A 16,587-nucleotide genomic window follows, 5' to 3' on the forward strand; every position below is an offset into this window, starting at 1 on the left:
TTAACTTTCTCGTGAGCGGACACTTGTCTGAAGTTAAAAATCATTGGTGTACCCGTAAGCCAATCACATAACACAAAACACCATCAAGCAAAATAACGGACTGACGATGACTGTGAACGACTTTTGCAGATTATGTGAAGCAAATCTACGCATCCACGGTACAATTACTGCATCTAAACTAATATTTGTCAGCAGAGAGAAACAAGAAAATATTTGCAGCCAACTGTCAAAGTTAGGATTATTTCTGTTAAACACAGCTCTTCATTCATTTCGAGTCTGTCGGAAATGCTGCAATTTCATTGCAAGATTACAGCATGACATGGGAATATTCAAGGACTGAAAAAGAAAGGAAACACTGACCAGGGGGATGCCAGTTTAAAAAGGATAAAAAGTTTGGGCCGGAATGATATATGTCGAGATTCACACTAATTTTACCTGTCTAGGGCGATTCTGAAATCGCAAGGGCTTCAAATCTATGTTTTATGCACAGCTCTTTCGTTAACTACAGCTCTTTGATCAGTAGGAACTGTTCGTTCGAAAATCACTACGAGATTGAGTCGTTTATAACGTGCATTTGAAAAAGCTATACTTGTAAAACATTTAAATTATAAATATACTTTATTATCATGAAATACCTGAAAATGTTTGAAAAAGAGCGATACAATATGACCATTGGCATTTCCTGGAACTAATTGTGTAAATCGTTCTTCTTCTGTGTCCCATATATGGATTTTCTGGGCGAAAGCGCCCTCTGGCTTTTGGATATGGCAGCATTTAACCGTAATGCGATGAGAAACTCACCATGAGAATTACATGATATATCGTCCCAGCCCTAGTAAAAGTGAAATTTGATAACGGTTTGGTTTCTGCTACAGAAAAATATATAACAACTGGCAAATTACCATAGCAATGCAAATGATGGGATAAATATGGCTCTTCCAGTAAAGTGTTTTTGATAGTCATCAAGTATCAAGTCATTGATGTTTTGTGTGAGGTCTTACTGGATAATGATGAACTTGAGCCGGGCTGGGCGGCTAATGGACAAGTCTTTTAGCCGTGAGAGTCCAGCCAAAGTTAGAGTTACACGTGCGGACAAATCGACTTCCCCAGAGACAGAAGAACAGAGTGAGAGAGTGGACTGTGGACAGTGAAACACTTAAGGTCTAGGCAGGGCCGTCCCAAGCATGGGGTGGGGCTCAGTGCGAAACAGAAGACGCAGAAGCTCTACCTGGCTGGCACTTTTTTCATAATGGCATATCTTGTATATGGTTTTAGGTCCTACTACAGTGTTTCATTGGTCAAATACGCAAATAAAATGTCACGCGTGCGCTTGCTCCAAGTGCTGCCAAATCATTCATCAGTCCGTTCTGAATCAATATTCCATCGTACAGGAATGTGCTGTCACCGGAACGCGTCATGTTTTTCTTGCCATGTTGCCTCTTCTGGGTTCACTTTTCGAAGGAAAAGTGCGTTTAATGCAAACGCGCACACATTGGTGTTGTTACAAATAACAATACCTGTTTGTGATAGCGAATAAAAATATCCTACATCAGAGAACTAAAGAGCCTGCAGACAACAAAATGCATGTTTTTTGATGGTTTAGTTCATGCATACTCTCACTCGTTTCTGTAAAGGACCAGACACATTTGCAGCTTACTCTTTCCACACAGTAGGCACTCATTCTACTCAGCCGTGCAAAGCAGGATCAAACACATGAAAAAAGACTTACTCAGAAAAACCCACTAAAACACTACAATCAATGCAAGATTCAAGATTTTTTAATGTTTTATTTTTTATATTTCCTCTTGCCGAGGGACCCTCTAGAGTGCGGAGCATGATGCGGTCGCTCCAGTTGCGTTGCCCAAAAGACGGCCCAGGGTCTAGGGATGTATTACTTTTTACATGTTAATCTTATGAGATTCCTACTGACATCTAAATTTTTTTTTTTTAATCACTCAATTGTTTCAAATAGAAATGGCAGACCTTCACACATTTGGTGCAATCATTTATGTCGAAATTAATACTTTATTAACACTAATACACAAACCCTAAATCTGACTGATAGTGATGCTTGCCTTAGCAAAACCCCTAATGAAATATAGCAGAACGCATACTAATAGTTTCTGCACCAGATAAGAGGTGTGCTTATTACATAAAGCCCTTAAGACCATGAGATTCAGTTGAAAAAGAACATGGTTGTCCTTATAAAGATGGAGTTGTTGTTTTCTTAAATTAAGATCTCGGGGCTGAACTATTTTGTTTCACCCTCAAAGGCTTCACCAGAAGCTGTTATGAGTAATTAATATAACAGTAATTCACATGTGTTATCCGCATTTTCATTCAACATCCGACAACAAAATACGTCTTATGGGTCAATTTTTCAAAATTGAGATTTTTACATAACCAGAAAGCTGAATAAATAAGATTTCTATGGATGTATGCATTGTTAGAATAGGACAATATCTGTCTGAGATACAACTGTTTAAAACTCAGGAATCCGAGAGTGAAAAACAAACTAAAGAGTGAGAAAATTGCCTTTGAAGTTGTTCATCAGAGGCACTGTAGCAGGCCATCCACTCACATTTTTTTTAATATAAATAATTTTTTTATATAAATAAATATAATAAATATCTTCATGAAGCGTGATCTTTATATAATATCCTAATGATTTTGGGCATAACAAATAAAAATCTATTATTTTGACCCAGGGCATAACAAATAAAAATCTATTATTTTGACCCATGCAATGTATTTTTGTCTTTTACTAATAATGTTCCCGTGCTACTTAAGGCAGGATCACATTTGTTCTGACTTCCTTCCTCCTCTGTTGTTTAAAATGGTTTCTCCTCTTTTAAATGAGTGGTTCTCAGCCCCTCGGCTGTTGTGTCAGCATCCGCCCTCCATTAGCCAGCATGCTAGACATCAGCATGTTTAACCAAACAGAGACCACAGAAAAGCTGTATTTTTCACATGCAGTTTTAAAGCGTGACCATTCCTTTGCGAAATGTTACCTGCTCGCTGTGCAAATGGCCTCCGCAAACGCTTTGACACACTTTCGGTGCAATTTTATTTATTTACATATGTCACTGTCACCAGGGTGTAATGCATTGCATCAGGAATGGAGCTCTTTGGAAAAGTGCTCCTCATCAATCCAGAGAGTCCAGACGGAAACGGTAGAGTAAGATCCCAGAGGACATTTTTATTTCTCAGAGTTTGCTCTTTCACAGCTCAGGAGACTTAATGGAGTTCTCAGTTAACAAATCACAACAAGGGATAGTTCACCCAAAACTGAAAATTCTGTTATCATTTAGTACTTATCCTCAAGTTGTTCCAAATCTGCATATGGGCAATTCTGTGAAAATATCAACCTTACCATGAAAAATTAAGTTTTTACCAGATGTTTTTACTATGGTAACAGCACTGATTTAATCATTTGGTGGCTCAGACACCCATGTGAGAACTATCTTCAAATTTGTACAGTATTTGTTTTATTTTTAGTGCATGATTTTTCATAGTCAGGTAAGAGCCATTTTCAGAATTGTAACATCCATAACGCTACATATTCCTCATAAATGGACACATGCAAATTTATATAAAGTAACTATTTCATGTTCTATAAAGAGGCATCCCTTCTCCATTCTTTGCGTATTATTGCTTCAGGATTGTGCATTTTATTTCACAGAAATCCTTAAAAGTTTTTATCGTCTTCCAAAAACACGTCCTTTTTTTGCATGTTTATATCCCTTTTTTTAAATACAAAATTTGTTCATAGACAGACATATTTTGATGTTTAGACTCTGTCAACAAGGGTTTGGTAAACTGTAAACAGATGGTTCAATATACTTGTAACAAATGCATTCTATGAGCATTTTTATGTCACGTCCTTAACCCAAAATGTCACGTCCATAACGCTGGAATTGTCCATAAATATATTTGTTCTGACGAACACAGAGAAAGAAATTTTCATTTCTGGGACATCATTGACTACCATAGTGCCACAGAAATGTTTGCTTAGTACCAGGTAGTTTATGATGTCCCAGAACTGAAAATTGCTCAAATTCTTCCAAATATCTTTCTTTGTGTTCAACAGATCAAAGATATTTATTCAGGTTTTGAAAAAATTGAGGGTGAGTAAATGATGACAGAATGTTTGGTTGAACTATCCCTTTAAAATAAAGAAAGAGTTTATTGCTATACAATGAATGCAGATAAAAATAATAGATTATGTGTTCTTTTTAGAATCTGATGAGAAATGTATAATGTCATATTGATGTCTCTTTTATGTTGCTAAATATAAGTCCTGTCTAAAATACTGAGATCTATTCTGAAGCTTTAGAGAAGGCACATAATATAACACAGTGTTTTTCTCAGAGCCAGCCAGTCTCAAGCAAAAGTCTGCATTTGCTCGCCTTTTAATCTTGCTGCTATCTAGGAACAATTGAGGTTTTAAAGGGATTTAATTTGGCATTACATTTTATTTCTCTGTCCTATGGGATGATGTTTATTGAGTGATTCATTGAGAATTCTGTACGCTCTTTCATCACTTCTATTTTTAGCCATAGTGATGTTGCACCAAACCTAACCACAGTCACCAGAACAATTTCTCACCCGTATACTTTGGATTGTTCTGTGGTGCACAGCACTCAGAGATGAAGTAGATCTTTCATCAAGTGAAGGATTATAGTAAGTGTAGGTGGTTACTATTTAGAAAACATGAATCCTAGTCCATTAATTTCATATCAACACCTCTCTGTCTTTAGAAAGGATAGGTAACTCGTACTGCAATAAATGTTCAGTTTTTAACTTTTTTGACCAAATATAATTAAAATATTGACTTTTAGAGAGTGAAAGACAAACAAGGCTATTAAACCACTTAAGATCTGCATGCCAATAGCTTGCATGCTTGCCAATATGCCAAATGTGCCTTGCTCAGCATTTGCTTATGCTGATATCTTAAAGCAGTGACTGGAAATGTGTCTTTGAAAGTGTTTGTTGGCTACAGAGAAGACAAGAATGAATAAGTATGTGAATGTGACAGAGAGTATGTGTAGGCATTTGTCTTGTTTATATACACAGTAATACAATACACATAGACATATGACTTCATTTGTTCGGTTCTAACTGTATTTGGCAATATTTTACCTTTATTTTTCATAAATGTAGCTGCGATAGTTCAGCTTACAATGAAAATTCTCTCATATACTGTTTTCCATGGTGACTGAGGTTTTTGAAGTTTAGTTCAGCCAAAAATTAAATTCTGTCATAATTTACTCACCCTCGTGTCATTTCAAACCTGTATGACTTCTTTCTTTTGCAGAACACAAGATATAAAAATATAATGTTGGTAACCAAACAACAACGGAACCCATTGACTTCCAGTGACTTCCATTAATCCCATTGACTTCCAGTGAATGGGTACTGCCATTGTTCGGTTACTAACATTCTTCAAAATATCATCTTTTAAGTTATGCAGAAGAAATCATGTCATACAATGACTAAATGATAATATAATTTTCATTTTTGGGTGAACTATCCCTCCAAGAAAGGTTGTAAATGCACCTATAAATGCTTTTCAAGGACTACAGTGTGTGTGCGCTTACCTCTTAAACACATTTATGAAACATCCTTTGAAGTCCTGCTTGCAAATGCCTTTTTATCATCCAACTCGGGTCCAATATAAAAAAACTAACGCTTCTATTATTACAGTTATTTAATATAACTGGTCTGACGCCATTCGGTCCGGTGTCATTCCCCTCGCCATAGTAGGAAGAAAAGATCACTAACAAAGACTGATGAAGTTTATGAGTACACATGAAAGGGGCACCGACCAATCACAACAGCCTGATAAGCGGAAGCCAATAACGAAAGACCCATCAGAGCACTTCAGAATGAGGGACTTTATATAGAACGGGAAGAAATCCGGTCGTTTTGTTAGAAGTGGGACAGCGATGAACAATAGACTTGAAAAACTGTTTTTTTTATTAGATACATGAACATCCATTGTTAAACACCAAAAAACATAACCAAAGCCTTTAAAACAGCCAAATACTGGGTCCTTTAAGCTTTTCTCAAGTTGCACTCTCATCTGTACACAAAGTTATCATATAACTTCATTATTCTTCATCTTCATAATCTAGTATCCGCAGTGACTGACTCACTGATTCACGACGTCTTTCAGATCGGTTTTATGAACTAGATCAATCAATTAATATAACAAAAATTGTTACAAAAGAATAATTTGTTCATTAATTGTACATTACTACTTCTCCTATGAGCTGTCATGCATGTGGGAAAATAAAAGCTATGGTGGATGTGAAGATTTTAGTTAATAATGAATGAAATATAGGTTGTTTCTTCACACGGCCAAACAGAATTGTAAAAATAAATCGTACACTTCCAAACATACAGAAGCCAACAGGGACTATGCATTACATGCATTATTAAAGCAAATATTATTATATTTTTTCTCAATATGAAAAAGCAACATCTGAAGTGATTAAAAATGAATGGTGTCGAGCTCTTAATTACCCTGGAATGCAACTCATAATAGAAAAACACAGATTGAGTTATTCGGGATGGAGGAGACCAGCACCAGAATTAAATAGCCACTTAGATGGTTTGTTGACCCAATCCCCTTGGCACACACTCACTCGCTCCAGAAATGAAAATGAAAACCATCAATACCGTGATTGAGAGCAAACTTTGTTTTGCACGTAACGCTGTGTAAGACATAAAAGTGTTTTTATTGATATCTCTGATTTACAAAACAGTCATTTTCTTGTAATAGGCTCCCAGCGTTAGGTTTCTCCACAGGAAGAACGAGGGCATTGTGGAAATGATTTAAATCGTAGGGCCGGACTCCCGTCCCTCAGACTACAAACCTGATTGTCTTCAACTGTTCTATGATTTACTCGCCAAATATCCAACCATCTTATTTTTTTCACAATATGTCGCAAGTTGCACTGAACTTTAGCAAATCATTACTTTTTATCTCTCTTTCTCTCTTTCTCTGCAGTTACGTTGTTGGACACCATGTCTGCTCTGGGAGACCTTGGCTGGGAGGCCTACCCGGCAGAAGGGGTGAGTAACACAACCGATCAAAATCAAGACACAAACACACACGCCACCCCAAATGCCTTGAATCATTTCTGACTCATGCGCCCAGCCAAAACTATGCCGTATTTTGTCCCAGTGCATGTTCTAGACAAAATGATTTGAACTGCGTAGGGACCTACATACTGTTTTGAAATTAAAATGAAGCTGCTCTCCTGGGTCTCGACACACTTTTGAACCCCTCGTACATGTTTTTTTCATGCAAACAATCATGGTTAATCATGCCGTCGCCTTTTAGATGTGCTGGAATTTCACATGGTCAGATGTATATTCATAAGCATGGATATGGCGTATACTGTATACATCTGGACTGTGGGATAGGGGGTCCCTATGCATTTTCTGAAGTATTATAAAGCTGCCTGTTTTTTTAGGGTAATTTTGCACATTTTGGTCCCTGAAATTATGCAGTTAATGCAGTATTATGTCAAGCATAAAAATCAATGTGTTGCTGCAATGAATTCAGAAAAAGTCATTTGCAGTCTATGTATGAATCAGTTCGATTATCATTGAAGCTAACAAATTTAAAATAGGAATTTTACAAACGCTAATAAGACATTGAGACCAAAACACTTTCGAGATTTTTACATTGAATCATCTAGTCTGTGAAGAGCCCCAGTTTCATTTCATCCGTCGCTTGAGTTTGTATCAATACAAGCAGAGGGCGGTATCATGCTGAAGCCAAAATTCTGGTATCAATCCAACCTTACTGTTTTACGGAAGGTGTTCTCAAGGTCATCTATGAAGTCTACCATCAAAGGAGGGTTTTGAGAGCTTAGTCCTGTTTCCAGCCAAGAGCGGCTCAATTCGGCTTAACACCACCTACCCGGTCGCTTGCTTCCAATTTATTTGAGGAAGATGTAATGCAATCCCCTGTGCCATAGAGGGAGAAGAGGGAGCGGTTTACGTTGAGTGGAGTTGAGGAGGCCGTCTCCTTCTTTTTTGATGTAACCAAAGGGGTCTAAAAATAATCAAGTTAGTAAAAACCATGGTAAGCTTAAAAGAAAATCAATCTTTGGGATTTCACAGACACCCTTTAAATGATTTAATAGAGCCGTCATAGGCTAGATCAGATTGCCCGATGTCGCACATGCATAAGCTGGGCCACCAGCGGCTAAATCTGGAGACGAGGAAAATTTGGGAATGATTTTTCAACAATGCTGAAAATAGTAATGCAGACAGTACTCACATTGAGAAATATTACATTTGCATAATAGAGTATGAGTTGCAGAACTTGTATTTTGTTAATAAGACATACTTTCTGAATTACATGATCGTTGACAACAAAAACAATTTAAAAGATAACCAGGAGGCATTGCAGATCCACAATTCTGATGTCAAAGTCTACTTTATATACAGTCCTCCAGACATAATACTGACTATATATAACTTTGCAACTACATGTCAACAAACTCTCAATTACTTGCATTTATATTTCAACTGAATCTCATTAGAGTATTAATAGAGATTTAGGTTTAGTTTAGAGTAAGTAGAATTCAGTTTTTTTAGAGACTTTTATAGTAAAGTGTTATTAGATATTACAGAGACAGTCTACTTTACTGACTGGTAGTTGACTAAGGTGTAAAGTTACGTAAAATATCTAAAGTGGACTATCAAAATAAAGTGTTACTGCCATTTGTAAGCCAAACAGCAGATATAGGATTGGTCATATTTTATATTCACGATATTCCTTGCAGGTTGCTTAAATTAATGTCAAGAAGATTAGCGGATTACTTTAGTGAATATGTGCTCTGCTGTAATGTGGGTGAACCCATCTTTATAGCTTATCAGCAGATAAGTGGAGTCACTACAGGGGGCTTTTTTTGTCCTGGGCTGCTTCTCAATTCACACAGTATATGTACAACATGAAATCCTTTTTGGATACAAAATTGCTACTGAAGGGGAGAGTTTGTGATTGTCGTTAATCAGTTGTAGGAAAAAATGTGTGAGCAGTGCAAGGCTGAAGGTAACAGTAGTTTTTAAATGTATGAACGTTAAATGTTTGAACTTTAATGAATAATTTCACAAATAAAGTCACAAATTAAATAAATTAGCTGCATTGTTACATGAGACATTTTTAAAGCTCCTAGTGGCATCTAGTGGTGAGGATTCGAATTGCAATCAACGGCTTACTCCTCCACTCCTTCCTTTCGAAGATCTTCTGCAGCTAACACAGAACTAAGATGTCGTCACGTTTTTGCTTATTTGCCGAACATATTTACTTTGTAGAGCAGTTTGTCCATTTAGGGCTACTGTAGAAACAACATGGTGAATTCTCGCAATGTATGTAGATAGAAATAGCTCGTTCTGAGGTAATAAAAACATAACGCTTCATTGTGAAAGGTCTTTATACACCTCTGAAGACAGTAATTTGTGTTATGTAACATTTTTGACCATAGATCCTCCAAAAAATTACACAGAGCACCTTTAGTGCCGTATTATATTCCTATACTGCTTTACCCTCTTGCTAAATACTTAGTATATTCTATCCCATACAAAGTAGTACTGTAGTGCATAGTTGGTGAATTGGGATACAAACTTGGTTACGCAACATGCTCCCAAATAGACCTTCTTTCATTGCATACTACTAACTACACAATACCATTCATATATCACCATAAATCAGATGTAGATTCAGAATTTTGTCTAGATCCAAAGACTTACATTACCGTTCCCTGTGAATGTATCAGTTGAGCATCAGAGTCCTGTTCCCACTTTACGTCTGTTATGAATAGCACCTCATAAAACACTTGCTCATGTCCTTGTGCAACGTTTACCTTAGATTTTCTGAAACTAGACTAGGCTTTGTTTTGTATGTATTTAATGTGGGTGAACTGTAAAGCGACGTCAGGTCTCACACATGCGAATTGCATTTCATACCCACGGATTATTGCAGCGACCCGCCGAACCTGCCGACTGTGCTGCATCTGGTGAGGCTCGCAGGAAAAGCCAACACGTCCCTGAAGCGACCGGTTCGCCTCCGCTGGATATTTACCTTACTGACTCAATCGACTGCCACTTGACCTTTGGGGTCAAGACTAATACAGCTTTCCCTATCCCAGATGTGGAAGGTTTGTTTTGGATCGACTCTCAAACGGCCGTAGTCATTTAGGGTATGTGTGCGTGTCTGTTACCAAAATAGAAGGGAATAATTCAGACCGAGTGATAGAAAACAGGTAACCCTAATCACATGTCATGCAAAAGGGGCCGTCTTCCTTAAAACAGACGCTCTTTTAGGGATTTAAAGTCAATTGCGCTTAAGTACCTTAAACTACCAGATGATTGTGTGCGGCAATTAAGTTAAGCCAATGAAGGGCTAAGCAGACCCCATGAACTGACATATTCGCCGGGCTTCAAAGCAGTCGGACCCTCTGAAGGGTGAGCGGGGAGTTAAGGTATTTTACATGGGACGCGGACAGCTGGAGAGGCTAATTAACGGGACGCCAACGTCACACTTGTGACTGCTACCTTGATTAAGAGTGGCTAAGCTTTACCTTCTGTCCAAATAGCCTGTTTTTCACTCAACAATTGTGTATGTGTTGGGATAGCTTTGCGTAGGAGGACGTGTGAACGTTTTGGCATATGCTTAGATTTTTTAAAGGAATATATGAATCGCATATGGCCGGTTTTTTTTCATATGATTATACGCCATCATGGGATATCGAAATGTGTAACTATATTGTACTAGCGCATCTGGAGTGTGTAACACAATCCTCTCGACTTTTGTAAAAGCCACCCGTCTGTGGTAAAATGCTCCATGATTTCAGACAAAGCATTCCCGAAACAACTTTCCATAGCGGTTAACTTCGGACCAAAAATTGAAAATAAATAAACAGAGAAGCATAAACCCGCCTTTATGCCTGTATAAATAATCCTTCAAATGTCCAAATTATTGCACTCGAGGGAAAGAACGCACAGACATTTAGCGTACGCTTTGATCTGCGATGTCCCCCCGTTCTAACCGTAGGCATATGGCTCAGTTTAACCGACCCGTGCTAGCAATTGACTCGTGTGCCTCGATGGTTTTTTTAACTGTAAGCTAATGGAAATGTGTCACAAATAACTCTCATTGTTAAATGCGATGACATCATGGCAGGAGGGGCCAGTGATGTACAGCCCAGACCGTGCTGTCGCATGGAATAAAATACTTACCCTGATGTGGAAAATGAGGCTTTTGGAGTCAATTGAATGTACTTGGGCTCCTTGTCCGTTTGCTTAAATGTGCACCCATATTCAGATGCCACTCAGATTAAGGATTGTTAAAAGGACTCGCTGCGCTCATAGAAAACCATAACTCCGTTGGCTTCTTGCAGTCAAGTAATCACTTTTTCCCATCAAGCGCTATTCAATGAGGTAAACCTTCGAGTGGGTGGTCAAGTGGTCAGGAAAGCGATGATTCCTGTATGCTTGGCATTTGAGGTCTAGCACGGTATTCGGATTGATCAGTAGATTTAATGAATTCTGTAATCACTTAAAAACTGAGCTGGTGGTCCTTCAGCCCATCTCCTCTGGAAATTATGCAGAGAAGGACTGAATTTATCGAAGTAAATCAGATTTTTTTCAAGACCCAAGCATTCGAAACTCCCCTAGAAGCCTCCCTTGTTGGTTTATTTGCTTTCCTTTTTAGGAGTGAAATGTTACTTATGCATGAAGTGTTCCAAATGAAGGAACCTTAGACAAGTGGAAGCAGATGGTAAGAGATGATGGGAGACAAAGTCTGTTAAATGTAGTGTATCTAATGCTGTCTACACGACTGCAGACATGCACATAAAATCATGTTGAATAATGTTTTTATTACATCCAGGGGTCAGATTTACAAAGCTATAGACATTCAAACCTGCATGTAAATGTATGTTATTTGTCTACAGAAAAAGTATTTGATTCCGCTGAAAGATCTTAATCTGGTCATTACTGAATGTAACAAAGATAATTGTCCTTGCCAACAGTGTTATTTTCCTTATAAATGTCATGTCAACGTCTTCATGCTCTGTTTAACATTTCAATTGATCAGCTCGATGAGTTATGCACCTTATTTCAACCGTAACTGTTGTTCTGTCTGTTCTGCAGTGGGAGGAAATCAGCGTGATGGATGAGAGGAACACTCCCATGCGCTCCTACCAGGTGTGTAACGTAATGGAGGCTAACCAGAACAACTGGCTACGTACGCGCCACATACCACGAGACGGGGCACAGCGCGTCTACATCGAGATTAAATTCACACTTCGTGACTGTAACAGCCTACCCGGGGTCCCCGGAACCTGCAAAGAAACTTTCAACATGTACTACTATGAATCCAACAACCCCAACCTGTGGTTTATCAAGGAGAGCCAGTACATAAAGATCGACACCATCGCCGCCGACGAAAGCTTCACGCAGACCGACGTTGGCGATCGGGTCATGAAGCTCAACACGGAAGTGAGGGACATCAGCAACCTGAGCAAGAAGGGTTTCTACCTGGCATTTCAAGACGTCGGAGCTTGCATTGCTTTGGTGTCCCTGCGGGTCTTCTATAAGAAGTGTCCACTTGCCGTCCTGAATCTGGCCCAGTTTCCAGACACGGTCACGGGTGGAGATTCAGCTTTGGTGGAGGTGAGGGGATCTTGCGTGAATGACTCCGAAGAGTTTGAGGCGCCGAGGATGTATTGCAGTGGGGATGGCGGATGGCTGGTGCCCATCGGACGCTGTGTCTGCAAGTCAGGATTCGAGGAGAATAAGGACTACTGTCAGCGTGAGTTTAATATGCAGAATTTTGTCCACCTGTTTCTTTTATGAATGCTTTTATGAATAGTTTTTATGAATATTTCAATTTTTTATTTTAAATATGGGATTTATTGGATATTGTTACATGTCTGCTGGTAAAAATATCCATGGAGAAAATTTACTAAGAAATAATATCTGCACTTTTTGGCACGTGCTATCTGCGTTGTTTCAGCACTAGATTTAGATTTGTTGAGTCTGCGCAGCAGTTTTTGCCCATATTTCGTCCATATGGTGGCATCTATAATATGCCTCACTTTCATAGGCATGTTTACCTTGTGAAGAACGACGTTGACTTATATGCATTGTGCAAGGCTGTTTCGATGCATATAGCGGCTTTGGATTGCAGGTGGTAGTCAATTATATAAGGTTTTTGTAACTTTTGCAAAATTTGAGTAAATTTGCCTCCTTGTGTTTGCTTCAGAACAGTGTGAGTGTACATGGGTTTGTGAACAAATGCAAATAAGTTTGTGATGAAAGTAGCTGAGGGCTTCAGTGACTCATTTGCATTCACTGTGTGCCTCTTTCCTCTGTGTTGGAGAAGGTAGCTTTGCTCTAGGATACAAATTATTGAGACATAGCATTCCTTAGACTATATGCTCTGTTTACTTGCCGCAAATCCATAGGCCTCCAGCAAGCCGTCTAGATTTTATTTTAAAAGAGTATGTTTGTGACTGTGTGTGTGTGTTGGTGAGTTTCTAAAAGTTTTCTCCAAACAGATCTAAGCCAGCTGTTTGAGGGAATTAAACTCTTTCGTTTCAGCTTATGTAATAGTGACTAAAACCCTAGATCTTCTCGATTGGATGGATTTATATATAAGATAGAAGAAATGAGAGACTGTGACATATTGTGAGTGGGGCTGATGGGTCTTGTTAGGCAGAAGAACATTGCAGAATGCATGGAACCCCTTCAGCCATGACTCTTATTTATATTTTTATTATACTGTTTTATTATTTACAAAGATGATATCTACCTAGTCAAAGTATTAGACATGCGATTTCTTATAATTGTTTATGGTAACTAGGGCTGTTCAATGAATAATCGCATCCAGAATAAAAGTTTTTTTGTTTACATAATATGTCTGTGCACTGTGCATATTCATTTTGTATTTATAAACACATACATATATATATATATATATATTTCACAATAGGTAAATGCATGAGCTAACATTGAAATAACAATACACCTACAGCATTTATTAATTTTAGTTCATGTTAATTCCATCATTTATTAATCTGAAATTAACAGTGGTAAATTATCTGTTAACATTAGTAAATGCACAATGAACAAACATGAACAATTGGATTAACTAACATTAACAAAAATTATGCAAAAAGTTGATTATTGAAAATGCAATTAATAACAAAACAACCTTATTGTATTGTTACTATATTAATTTATTTAGACATCCCTAACACATTACTATAAAGTGTAGTCAATGTGGACCTTTTTCGGATTAACTGATATGTTGTATAGTCCAATCAGCATCCAGAACCATTTCATAAACTAAGATCGAACCACACTCGACTGCTCTCCAAACTCATCTTGCTTTGTGCTGTTGCTGTTTTGATTTCTCTATAGCCTGCAAAAACGTCTACACATTAAAAAAGGAATCGTATCCACCCACACGCTTCTCATTTTATCAAGCCTCTACTTGATTAAATTGGCAGCACAGAGGAAATTTGTCTTTTAACCTTCTGCTAAATTCCCACTTATCTTTATTTGTTTGTGCCCACATTGGCGCAGTGTAAGTTTGCTTTCGCAACTCTGAGTTTTCGTACTGCAGTGGAAAATATAAGTAAAAAACAGAGAGCGGTTTTGAGTCTATTTGCGGGGCTGCTGTTCTTTTTTCTTTCTGCGTTTGCCTGTTTCCCATTTAATAGCTGCCGAATGGCTTCATGTTGTTTGCTAATGGTCGGTCTGGAGCGACACAGAGGGACCTGCTGAGGAGCTAATGATAGCACCTTCATGATGAAACGTTCACAGACTTCACACCACTCTCTGGCAGATATATCTCTTTTTTTGTAAAATACATGCATTTTAGCTCTGCTGTGGATTTCTGAGTTATGTTAGTTATATTAATTAACAGAATTATTTATTTTCTATTAAATGTGAATGAGAGTAGCATTGTTATCACATGATGTAAATCAGCTAATGGCATCCAGTTCTTAGAAGGTTGTTCTTAAAACAACAAATTTTAATTGAAAAAAAGTGTGTTTGTTAAAAATGTATTTTTCATTGTGTATTGCAAAAACTGGTGCGTTGCCGATTAGGACATTCTCATACTCTCTTGCCCTCAAGTTTCAAGAGTTTGTGCAACTTTCCCTCCCTCTATCATGCACTGGGGTCAAGGAACGGTCACTCTTTGCAAAATAATCTTATCAGAACGTGTCACTGTAATGAATCGCTCTCCGTCGGTCAATTAACCTTATTCAAGACAAAACTAGCTGTATCTTTTCCGGTCCAGCCGCTGAATCAATCATGTGAGAGGTCAGCAGAACAGAGAATAAAGGAGGCACCGAAGGCCCAGCTAACAGAACGCAAGACTCAATAAATGCCGATTGACCGTGTTGAGCTATTATTCAGCTTGGTGATCCGTGGGCCGGCATGACGAAATGGCTATAATCACAGTTTATTGGCAGCACAAGGCCAGAGGTCACTTTATATATGTTCTTGTCCTTCATTTAAGGCATTGAGTTATAGCTGTGTATGGGGTCCGCGTACATGGTTAAGTACACGTGTGGCCATGTTGTTTTTACCTTAGTGAATGAATTACACATAAGGTAGACAGATGGCTTTCATATTTATGCATCACACGGCTGATACGGCTGAAACTCTGATTATGATGAGGACTTGTGAATTATCCTCGATCTTTGTTCAGTTGACAAAACGGATGGATTCTGCCGGTAGTACAATAGCTGCCTTGGTGAGCAGTCTTTAATCGACGGGCAGACACCTCTCAGATATCACACAGCTCGGAGAGGGATTAGGAAATGGGGATCTATCGCTTTGCACCGTAGGCTACTTTGGGTTAGCCTGTCACCTTATCATTCTGGTGAAATAGAGATGGGAAAGCATAATTAAAGCATAATAACATGAACATTTAAGGGGATACTTAAACAATGAATTATTTGCATCTGTTTGTGTATCATGGATATACAAATAGGCTCATTTTATAGGACTTCGATTAAGGAGCAATTTGGAGATTTTAGCGGCATCTAGCGGTGAGGTTTCATGTTGCAACCAACGGCTCACTCCACCGCTACCCCTCTCTTTCGAAGCACTATAATGGCTGACGGAGGAGTACGATGTCATCACATTTTCACTTCTTTGCCGAAGGAGATCACGTATTTGCGACACGCGCTCTGTAGAGCAGTTTGTTTGTTTAAGGCTACTGTAGAAACAACATGGTGAATTCCATGTAAGTGGACCTGCGGTGTGTGTAGATAGAAATAGCTCATTATAAGGTAATAAAAACATAACTCTTCATTATGTAAGGTCTTTATACCCCTCTGAAGACATAGTTATGTATATTATATTGCATTTCTGTCAATAGATCCTCTAAAACTACACACAAGACCTTTAGAGGAATAGTCATGTTATACAAATGAAGAGCCTCTTTATATTGTAAAGACTATACGTTACGTTAGACAACACTGTTCTTTTCTATACAATAAAAGGCGTACTGTAGATATAGTAATACACACATACTTTTTG

The 16,587-nt window shown here is 38.2% G+C and overlaps 1 protein-coding gene across 1 annotated transcript in view; it reads left to right on the forward strand.

Annotated features, from left to right (window-relative positions):
• The window catches only part of epha4b (eph receptor A4b), a 108,231-nt gene that overhangs the window by 11,358 nt on the left and 80,286 nt on the right, over positions 1 to 16,587 (forward strand). Inside the window, exons 2-3 of the mRNA XM_056743134.1 lie at positions 7,016 to 7,080; positions 12,178 to 12,838. Of these exons, the coding sequence (XP_056599112.1) occupies positions 7,016 to 7,080; positions 12,178 to 12,838 (726 nt within the window). The remainder of the gene's footprint in view (positions 1 to 7,015; positions 7,081 to 12,177; positions 12,839 to 16,587) is intronic.

The sequence above is a fragment of the Triplophysa dalaica genome, chromosome 3, assembly GCF_015846415.1.
Source record: "Triplophysa dalaica isolate WHDGS20190420 chromosome 3, ASM1584641v1, whole genome shotgun sequence".
NCBI lineage: Eukaryota > Metazoa > Chordata > Actinopteri > Cypriniformes > Nemacheilidae > Triplophysa > Triplophysa dalaica.